Below are 11,181 nucleotides of genomic sequence, written 5' to 3' on the forward strand. Positions count from 1 at the left end.
CAAGATTTACCACGAGTAAGAGGGATGAAGAGATAGTGGAGTAGAGATTAGCTGCGAGATTTTGATCAATCAATTTCCAGCTAGAATGGGCATTGTTGACCAAGTTGTCGTTCCTGAGAGGGGGGAGGGCAGATTGAAGATCTATCAAGAAACGATTCGAAGCCATTAGCCTTGAATAATTTGAAGATTTGAGAGTGCCAAATGAGAAAATTATCCATGAAACTTTTATGTTTCCCATGAGGAATTTCAGGGCTGAACGAATTGGTGGAGATAAAGGTTGAAAATTTTTAGTAACTATGGAGGAGTTTGCACAATCCATAGGTTGGATTGGCAGAAGAAATCAACCCAAGAAATGGGATGTTAAAAAAGAATCAAGAACCGGCTAAAGAATTGAATGCAGGAGACCGAGCGGGCTAAAAGGTGCAAGCTAGAGAGTCGGGATGCGGGAAAGTAAGAACAGATATACATTTACTGTTTATTACATAAAGCCACTTAATACAAGAATACAAATAACTATATAAGTGAAATCCTATTAGCTGTTAAGTAAACTTAGGATTATAACAAATACAATAGAGACACCACTAATATTCTCAACTTGCAACATAAAATAAATAAAATAAACCATTATCAACAATGGCAGCAATCTTAAGTACACAAGAATTTTACAACCAAATAATCAGATTTCGCAGATCTGTAAATTAATGAATGACTGGCACATCAGGAACTCTATTCAAAGAAAATCGGTACATAATATAAACAAAAATCAAAATAAAGTGGACCGTAGAAAAAAACATGGAACAACGCTAAAGAGGTGCTCGAGCTCAGAAGCCCACCCATCAGTTCTGCTGAATTTCAAAGAGAAGTTCTCCTCGCCTAATAAGTTTTCTTTGTTCATCCAACAAACTAAACCATTAAACAAGGCTTATGAAGCTTTCAGACTCGGTCATGTAATGGGCTATCAGGTAAGAAATCATTTCATCCAAATGGCCTCACCTGCATGGTTCGGTCAAACAGATCCATATCTGCAACCTCCATAAGCTGCATAAATTGCAAGGCAATAATTAAAATAAAGTTGAATTTGTAATACTTTAATAATATAAAATTAATTAATTTCTATAATAGGAATGAAATAATTAAATTTTAATTATGTTTGTGTATTCTAACAAAACTAAACAGACTTTTAAATTCAGGCATAAATTCCCTAACAGCTATTGGGACTTAATTGATTCAGGGCTTACTAAATCCGGATTTAAAGGATTTAGTAAATCCTAATAACTTAAATCCCATGAAAATACGAAGCAACTAATTTCATATGTTGTTTTAAACTCAAACAATATAAAAGGATTGAGATGCAAAAGAATTTCTTTTATACCAAACTTGCAACAAGCACAAAGTCTTCATGTTACACTAAATTTTTATAAGAAAAAAGCCGAAAGGATAAAGAGAAACTTTAAGCAGCTTGGAAAACAATTTCTTATTTTCTCATACCACAACGGCTTATTTTCTCATACCTGATCACATACGGCGCACTTATTGCTCCTCTCAAACCATTCAAGTATGCACGAAAGGTGAAAATGATGTTTACATTTTGTAAAAATACGAGGGTTCTCATCATCATACTCTGCATAAAACATGAGATGAATTTTATCAAATAATCCGACCATTTTTGGCAAAGCAATACAACTAATGACAAGCTAAAACAAGTTATAATTGAACTGATATATATTTAGGACACTCCAGGAAATCATTTTGTCAACAAAGCATAACTTCTGGATATGAAAAAACGAAAACAATATAATAAATTACATTTGGATAAGAAAGGAGAAATGCTACCTTCAAGACAAATGGGACAAACATCATCATCATCGGTTGAAAAACTTGTGGGGCTGTGTATGTGTGAAAATTCTTCTTTATTCTTGGGGTCTATCAAATCATCACACCAATCTAAAGTTTTATCTCTCATTGATAAGGAATCTGCTGACTGCCTCTGCTCATTTTTGCTTGCATAGTTTTCAGTGCTTCCAGCATTAATTTGTGCGTCTGTGAAATTCAGAAGCAGCAGCACAGCATTAGGATTTTTATAAGAATAAGGGGTACTCAAGTCTCCCGAATTGAATCAACAATAAAAAGCGGAACAGCAGATGATGTACCATGAGTGGAAGGCAGAGGTTCATTGTCCTCGAAATCCTGTGGATACTGGAAGAGATAAGCTATCAGATCTAATTGAACCACAAATATTGTGCTGAAACTATCCTGAGACTGATAGATATATGAAAGCTAATTGAACGCAATGCTCCAATATGGTATATGATATTTTAGAAATATGTCAAAATAGAGCATGCTAAACATGGAGATATCAGAAAAATAATTTAACCATGCCACAAAGTTGTGTTGAATAAGCAAAAAAATATCCATGTAGATTGCAAAATCATTAAATAATTATCTTCTTAGAGCATCAATGAGAAATAGAGTTAAAAAAACACAATAAAAAAATATTATTAATAATGAAAAAATATTAAAAAACAAATAGAGCATATTCTTAGTATTAATAGCTAGCACATGTAATGATTTCAATATGATAATACTCCCCGCAAACTCAAAGTGGCATAAAAAGTATTAACTTGAGTTGGATTGGCCCATTCGTGAAAGAGATAATAACATAAGTTGAAAATGTTGGCGATGAGATTCATACAAAAGAAGATCATGACACAATCACCATTGGAAAAGAAAGATGGATTGCATAGGTGTGCATATCTGTGAGAAAGAGAAGTGAAAAAGTGCCTCAACAGTCCATGATCAAGACGAGAGTCTCACTTAGGAAGGGGTTGGTAGAGCACAAATAGTTTGTAGATGCAAGAAACCGTGAAAGCAGCACAATTGAGATTAGAAATTCGAGTATGGCATCAACAGGAATGGATTTACAGATGATGGGGGGATTCTAGACCATAACTTCGATACCATATTTGAAATTAAAGACAATTATACAGAACTAAATCTTTACTTAATTAACTTTTTAGTATAAGCATATGTGTCACTAATTGTTCTTATATACAAGCAAGAGAAGAGAACAACAAAGATATACAACAAAGAAGAATATTGTCAATTATGAAAAAGTATAACAGTAATAAATAATAAAAATTCCTACTGTAAGCAATTAAAACATATTGGAATGAAGGAAACATAAGTTCTTTCAGTGATAATTTATCATTATAAACTACAGAATTCCGTAGCTTCAAATGCATATGTTATGTTTTAGAAAAGATACAATCATAGATATCGAAAAGGAAAAAAATATTAAAATTGCAAATATAATTTTCAAGTATCCTGTGATATTAAGAAGAAAATATCAGAAGAACTGGCAAAACTTGAAATGTTGCTGTCTACAATAATCGCGCAAGCTAAGAGGCTGCTTACTTGGTAGTAAACAGATATTCCGCCTGACGCAGTTCTTGAGGAGCAGCAACACCCACCCATTTCCTTTTTATATGATTGACTATATCGAACTTGACATCTCACAGCAACTACAATATTTTCTGCACGCTTCATGAAATGAGAAAATAAGAATGATTAGATGATTAGATGATTAGATAAAGATGCTTTTCATTATTTTCAAGTGCTGATGATTTAAATTATATTCAGTGAATTTATACTGCAACAACTGTCTAAGGCTAAATTCAATGAGTACAGCATTAAAAAAATTCAGAGGTTGCAGATTACAAGAAACATATAGAGTTAAAGGTTGGTGTAACAACATTGATCCGGTATTTAAAGAGCAAGTCTGCTAACTTCTCCATCTAAAAACGGGCCCCTTCTATCATTTTTAATAGAGATTATCAACAGATAATACTCTTAAAATCATTTCTTGATAACGTAAATCTCACACAAACCAGATATCCTAAACCAACTTCATTTCAACAACCTTAGTAAATTGTTAAAAGCACTTTAGAACGCCTACATATGTGTGTCCCTAGATATGGAATTCACCGCACATTTTTTGTTTGAGAAATAAATTCATAACAAGCAATCTGGACTAAGAAGCTAAGTAATATGCAAAGCAAATTGAGTGCATTAAAACTGATTTCTTAATGTTTCTAAGCCAGAAATCTCATCAATGGCTGAATCATAATCGCTAAAAGAAGAGGCTGAATAAGAAAACCGGTGTCAAGCCTTTTTTTAATAAAGGCGGCAGCTCAATAAAATATTTATTTCCATTCAACAGCTTCTTACCAGCACAAACCTGATAGGAAATTCTCGCGAACAATTCCCAAACTTTACCGGCTTATGATCGATTAGAAACTAAACTATACCGCAGAATTTTTGAACAAGATTGCACCAATTCGAGAAAATCGAAACAAAAATTGAACAAAAAGCACAATCAAAGCAACCGGAAAAAACAAATGAGAATTTTACGTGAAAAAACCCGAAAATGGGGAAAAAAAACAACGAAGTCATACCGCCAGAAAATTTCACTAAGAAATTCAGAATATTTTGCATAAAACTTATCCAAATTTTCTCTCCACACAAAAAAAAAACTTATAGAACTCACTTCACAATCTTCCCTCCCCGATTCGATGCAAGAAAATCACGCTGAATCACTAAAATCAACCTCTTTGACACTCCTCACCTTCACCGGGATGCTCGTTGAAGAATTTAGAAGAAAGAAACACGAAAGCACAATTACACCGCTCGAATCAACATTAAAATCAGAATTCCCAAAGCCAACCGCTCCTGACGCTTAGGCGCCCAAACTTGGCACCTAAATGCCAAGCTCTTGAGTAAGAAAATCTCACGCCCAATAAAAGTGGCGTTGAGCGCCCAAGGCCGGCGTAAAAGAGCCAAATTCTCTATTTGCGCCCATAGCACGGTCGCAAAAGTTCTCATAAGGGAGAAATATTTGCATACGAACTACGCACGTAGAGCTGCGTGCATAATAATCTCTCAATAACCTCTGTTTCGCAGTTATTAGGGGGTTATTGGGAGGTTATTGAGGTATTAATTTCAATAACATATAACCCCAATAACCTTCCAGTAACCTTCGTGGGTTCTATTTTGATGTTATTCATAGGTTATTATGGGGTGTGGGATTAATGGAGTACACACGCAGAGCAGTGTGTGTATTTCATATGCAAATATTTCTCCTCATAAGGGGGGCAAAAAAGAAGCAACGCCCAACAATGGTTGAGACCTCTCAAGAAGCCGCGCCCAACAATGGGTGCTTAGGCCATGGACTATCGGGGTGCTTTTGGCTCCACAAACACAACAAAACCATTTTTCCAACCAAACCTTCAAAAGAAAGAAATTCAAAATAGCCATTTTTTTTTCAATATCAAAATATTACTCCATTTAACAGCTTCCTACAAGCAAAAGCTTTGTCAATTTGTCAAAAGAGATCCCACAAACAAAGATGAGCAGAATCTATTAAATTCATATTGTTTCAATTATTGGCGAGGATCTGCCATACAAAAGAACATGCATTTTTAAAGGAACTTCATGCAAGAGGGCAGATACACGATCAGTGAAATCAGGGAGGGTTTGCTCACCTAAATTTGAGGAAAGTTTGATATAACTTCAATGTAATATACCCCAGAATTCTTCAGCTGCAATTTTGCCCCCTTAAAATTTAAGACAATATAATTTGCCCTCTCTCACATAAAATCATAATTTCATCACTGTGCATAGTTAATAGATTGGAGAAAAGCGCCCAAATGATTCTTTGATTATTTGCAGAGAAAGTGCAAATTATTCATGACGTTTAATTGGGGGTTAAGACAATCCTACCTTTAAAAGAGTGTTAGAATTTTTTCAGTTCATAAGAAAAAACAAAGAATTAATTTATCATTTTATGGGGAATTTACATACATACCACCCAATTTCAATATCTTTATACATCTAACAACTAAACTTCATTTTTTTTACATTTATGCCATCTAAATCTTTAATACCACATGAAAAATACCCATTTAAACCAATAAAAAGTAAAATACATCTTTTCATACGTCAGTAAGATATGGCATGAATGGAAAAAATTTAAGTATACACATGTAAATACATTAGAATTGCGTGAGATTTACGTAAATCTTTCAATTAGTCGGAAGACAATTTAAGCACTTTTTTCAATAGATTGCAGATAGAACTCTGCCAATATCTCACTTAAATATGAAAATTAGATCAAGGCTCATAAAAGCCAGAAGACATTCCAGGAGCCGAGGAACTAAACACATAGACAATGACTGAAAATGTGACGGCTAAGAATTGAATGACTAATATTGCAAAAATACAAACATCTCGCGAACATCATAGCTCACAAAATCGCGAAATAATCAACTAGCAAACAACGGCTAAATATAGCCAAACCAGCAGCAACCAACCCTACCAGTTCAGCAAAACGGCCATCCTATAGGGATCACAACAAACCGATTCAAGAAAACGAGAAACCCATAACCAAAATCCGCACGGAACAAAGAAAAAAAATCAAAAGACACGACCGAATTCAAAGCAAAAAAAAATTGCAGAGATAATGGAAAATCGGAGTACCACCTTGAAAAGACCGCCAACAGGTTCTCACTCAGCAGCCGCCGGAGAAGCTACAGAACCTCGGCCTCTACCTTCTATCTATCATCGGTGGATGAAGTAGGAGAGAAAGAGCGGGGAAAGAAGAGAAACAGAAGAAACCGGTGGGGACAAGCAATGCGCGACACATATATATACTCGATCAATAGAGACGAGAAAAGGGTAAACGGGATCAACTAAAAGCTTCCGTTTCAGATATTGCAAATCCGAACTCGGACGGGACGACAGGGATCGTTTACCAACACATCAGACTCAGAGCTGCAACAAAATTCGCCGCGCGCCTCTTCGGACAAGTTACTCCTTGCGTGTAATAAGAAAGAAAATGGATATATGGATTCGGTGTATCTTTGGTGCACGTTAGGGTACAGCGGAGCGAGAGCATGGCAAGTGGCAGCCGCTGGGATGTAGACATGTTCCAAAGCGCCGCCGCCGTGGATTTCGAGCAGGTAAAAGGTTACCCATGTAAAAACTAAAATTTAGGTGTTGGATATGTAAATACATAGGAGTTGAGTGGTATAAATGTAAATTTTCCAGATAAATATTCTATGAAGCACATTAAAAATAAAACTTATAATAATTTTTCTAAGATAAAATATAATTTTCATATGTATTTTTTGAGTTAATTATAACCTAAAATATTAAAAATGAAAACATCAAACTTTAATATTAGATATGTACATACAGAGAACTATGTGATGCTTGTAAATCCAAAAATTATGTACGCAGAGTTGCGTACGTCTGTAACCTACAAACAAGTTACAGGGAGGATTTTAAGAGGTTATAACCGCGTTATACTCCCTGTAACATTCCTGTAACCTACATGTACCTTCTAATAAGTTCCGCATTTCTGTTTTCATATACAAGTAGGTTACAGAGAGGTTACAAGGGGTATAACGCGGTTATAACCTCCCAAAATTCTCTCTATAACCTATTTGCAGGTTACAGACATACGCAGCTCTGTGTACGTCTTATGTACCCAATTTTTTTCCCCTTTTTTTTAAGCTAGTAACGGACAAATGTAGTTAGCCACACCCATGCGTATACATGATGATGCGATCTTAATGTTAAATCACATCCTATTAATATATTATAAGCTGAAAAAGGAATTAACGGTGTAAATTTGAGAATGGATACAAACAAACTTGTTTAGAAGCCAAAACCGGAGTTGTATCTGATAAAAAAATAAAGCACACAAATCATAATCAAGATATGGATTGGCGCCCGAAAGACTGCAAAAATTATTAATTAGGCCCATGCCTTGCTTGGCAAGAAAAGAATTTAAATTAGAAATCCTAATTAAGATTTGTCACTCTTTAAGTCTTTAGCCACCCATATGTTAATTTTCAATTGTCTATATATGGGATGAAAACAAAACTCTTTTGTTCTAAGTCCCCTCAGGTCACTGATTTGAATCCCTTCGTGTGTAGTGTATTGTACTCAAATATTTAGCACATGTTAGGGCTCATTTAGGTTGTGTTTGGGGCAACTTGTGCGTTATCCTGAAATACGGCCTGCGGGTCAACCGCAGGGTTCGACCCGCGGCCCGAGTTTAGTGTAAAAATGGAACCGCGTTTTCGGATAACAACGCAAAACGCTCTATTCAAACGGTACAACGACGTTTTAAAAAATGCTCCCGCACTTATAAGCTGCTCCAAAGGGACCCTTAATAGCCTTGAATCATTCTTTTACACACACACACACAGACCCGATTAGAAATCAGTTGATAGAATTTCACAAATGAATATTTTAATTTTTAAAAGTTAAAATGATGACATTTTTTAGGTGATATGAAAATTTTGGGGTAAAAAGTAAAATTTAAGCATTAGAAATGTAAATACGTAACTTATGTGGTATTTATGTAAATGCCCGGATAATTAATATAAATCACATGGCTTATAATATGATTTGATAAAATATGAATCACATTAATCACCTTTTGTGTACGTGACACGGTCTTCTCATATATTCCGCGGACACCTGAGAAATTTTGTATAAATTTGTTCAGTTAGACCGCCAGATTTTACTAGCCACTGTGACACGAAATGGAACTGAAAAAGCATTTTTTTGAATCGGAAAAGGCTGGTTTGATTCTCCCTATATAATCTTAGGGAGAGCATGCGAAGGCTCGCTTCCAGCCAAACCAACCTTAGCCTTCTCAAAATAATCTCAAAAACAAAGGACTTGAGATTGGGGAAGTCCATCCACGCCAAATTAATCATCTCCAACTTATGCGATATCATCGAGTCCAACTATCTCATCGATCTCTACGCCAAATGCAGGCACCTTTCTTCTGCCCGCCAAGTGTTCGACATGATGCCTGAGAAAAATGTAGTATCCTTCAGCTCGCTGATGGCGGGTTATTTCCACGATGGACGCCCATCCGAGGTGCTTTCCTTGTTTAAAACCATGGCTTTCGGTCTTTTGTGGCCTCGTCCCAATGAGTTCATCTTGGCCACGGTCCTCTCTTCCTGTTCCGACATGCAAGCTTTCGAAATGGGTCTGCAGTGCCATGCTTATGTCCTCAAGTCCGGATTGTTGTTTCATTCATATGTCAGAAATGTGCTGCTCCAGATGTACTCAACTTGCTCTGGTCTGGAAGATGCTCAAAAAGTCTTCCAGTCTGTGCCTGGAGCTGACATCGTCTCTCTCAATTCCATGATTAATAGTTTCCTGGAGCATGGACGGATGGAGGAAGCAATGGACGTTTTAATAAGGATGGTGAGCGAGATATCCCAGTGGGATCATATCACCTACGTCGCAGTTCTAGGCCTCTGTGCCGATTTTAAAAACTTAGTTTTTGGCCTACAAGCTCACTGTCAGATCTTAAGAAGAGGATTTGAGAAAAATTTATTCGTTGGAAGCGCCATAGTTGATATGTATGGAAAAAGTGGGGATTTTTTTGCTGCCCGGTCAGCTTTTAATGAACTTTCAAGTCGAAATGTGATCTCGTGGACGGCAATGATGGCTGCCTGTACTCAAAATTCATTCTTTGAGGAAAGTTTGAAGTTATTTCTAAAAATGCAAATGGAAGGCACTCAGCCCAACGAGCTAACTTACGCAGTTGCACTGAATGCTTGCGCAGGACTGGCGGCGCTGAGCAATGGTAGTTCACTGAACGCTCATGCAGAAAAATCTGGATATAAAGCACACTTAACCGTTCGCAATGCTTTGATTAACATGTACTCTAAAAGTGGCAGCATTGAGGACGCTCAGGAAATATTTAAAGATCTAACTTTGAAGAACACCATTACATGGAACAGTATGATTAATGGCTACTCTCATAACGGGTTTGGGAGGAAAGCGTTGGAGACTTTCCATGAAATGCTGGCAGAAGAGGTGGCTCCAACTTACATAACTTTCATCGGTGTTTTGTCAGCTTGTGGTCATCTGGGTTTGGTAGACGAAGGATTCTATTATATCAATCATTTCATGAGAAATTTGGGGATAATTCCTGGGGTGGAACACCATACGTGCATAGTTGGGCTCTTGTGCAGAGCAGGGCGTTTGGACGAGGCTGATAGATACATGAGAACTACAAATTCTGAGTGGGATTTAATTTCATGGAGAACACTGCTGAGCGCTTGTCAATTACATAAAAAGTTTGGACTTGGTAGAAAAGTCGCAGACTTCATTTTTCAGCTTTATCCTAATGATGTGGGCACTTATATCTTGATGTCCAATATGTATGCGAAGGGAAATAGGTGGGATTTAGTTGTGCAAATTAGAAAATTGATGAGAGAAAAATGCATAAAAAAGGAACCTGGAGTCAGCTGGATACAGTTCAGGAACGAGCTGCATGTGTTTGCTTCAGAGGACAATCAGCATCCATTGATAGATAAAATTCACAGAAAGTTGAATGAGTTGTTTGATGAGATAAAGGCGATGGGTTATGTTGCTAACACAGCGAGTTTTCTGCATGATGTGGAGGAAGAATATAAGGAATGCTATCTGAAGTTTCATAGTGAGAAGTTGGCTGTTGTTTTTGGGCTTATAAGCACGTCTTTAGGAGCTCCAATTTATGTTATTAAGAATCTTAGGATGTGTGAAGATTGCCATGTTGTTATAAAGCTGTTTTCGAAGGCTACGAATAGGAAGATGGTGGTCCGAGACGTTAATCGTTTTCACTGCTTTGAAGATGGACTGTGTTCATGCGATGATTACTGGTGATATTGGTGATTTGGTTTCTTGGCTTAAGCCGAACGAGGAAAGATAATTTGTCCCTTGAATTCAAAAATGAATTATTGAAATAATTTATAATGTATGGTAAAGATTATAAAAGTTAATTGACAGGATGATGCTAAATTATAGAGCATGGGTTACTGGCTTATGAATAGTGAAAAATGTTGAAGAAATAATGAAGAATGATCTGCTCCAAAACTCATAGAAACAAAGTGAAAAATCTTCGAGTATCCGATAAGAGTTTTTAGATTGCTCAAAAAGGAATAAAAAATGTTGATCGCCAGAATTACTTGATGATGCTTAGATGAGTGCGTAGGAGTTAGTAATGAATGATGATTGTTAGCATTAATCAATTGGGAGAATTTTAGGATTTCTAATAAATTCAAGGGCACTCTCCACTCTGAATCACTTCCATGGTATTTATAATTTTTA

General features: G+C 36.3%; 2 protein-coding genes across 5 annotated transcripts; one reads left to right on the plus strand and one right to left on the minus strand.

Annotated features, from left to right (window-relative positions):
* Window positions 1–653: 653 nt before the first annotated feature.
* LOC110020658 (probable E3 ubiquitin-protein ligase RHB1A) lies at window positions 654–6,991 on the minus strand. 4 transcript variants are annotated; one of them, XM_020718834.1, is made up of 7 exons: window positions 6,538–6,987; window positions 3,415–3,540; window positions 2,151–2,196; window positions 1,834–2,040; window positions 1,512–1,621; window positions 994–1,038; window positions 655–903 (listed from the first exon to the last, which is right to left on the minus strand). In XM_020718834.1, exons 2-7 carry the CDS (start codon window positions 3,472–3,474, stop codon window positions 892–894), a joined length of 480 nt encoding a protein of 159 aa, XP_020574493.1. In that variant the 5' UTR covers window positions 3,475–3,540; window positions 6,538–6,987; the 3' UTR covers window positions 655–891. The 4 variants fall into 4 exon arrangements, with proteins under 4 accessions (XP_020574494.1, XP_020574493.1, XP_020574492.1 ...); XM_020718835.1 differs by having other exon boundaries at window positions 654–1,038; window positions 2,151–2,187; window positions 6,538–6,991; XM_020718833.1 differs by having other exon boundaries at window positions 655–1,038; window positions 3,415–3,533; window positions 6,538–6,984.
* A 1,613-nt stretch (window positions 6,992–8,604) lies between these two features.
* On the plus strand, window positions 8,605–10,870 carry LOC110020818 (pentatricopeptide repeat-containing protein At5g39680). Its single transcript, XM_020719074.1, has one exon. It carries the CDS (start codon window positions 8,686–8,688, stop codon window positions 10,735–10,737), a length of 2,052 nt encoding a protein of 683 aa, XP_020574733.1. The 5' UTR covers window positions 8,605–8,685; the 3' UTR covers window positions 10,738–10,870.
* Window positions 10,871–11,181: the final 311 nt, after the last annotated feature.

Source organism: Phalaenopsis equestris, unplaced genomic scaffold (assembly GCF_001263595.1).
Source record: "Phalaenopsis equestris unplaced genomic scaffold, ASM126359v1 Scaffold000107, whole genome shotgun sequence".
In the NCBI taxonomy this organism is placed as follows: Eukaryota; Viridiplantae; Streptophyta; class Magnoliopsida; order Asparagales; family Orchidaceae; genus Phalaenopsis; species Phalaenopsis equestris.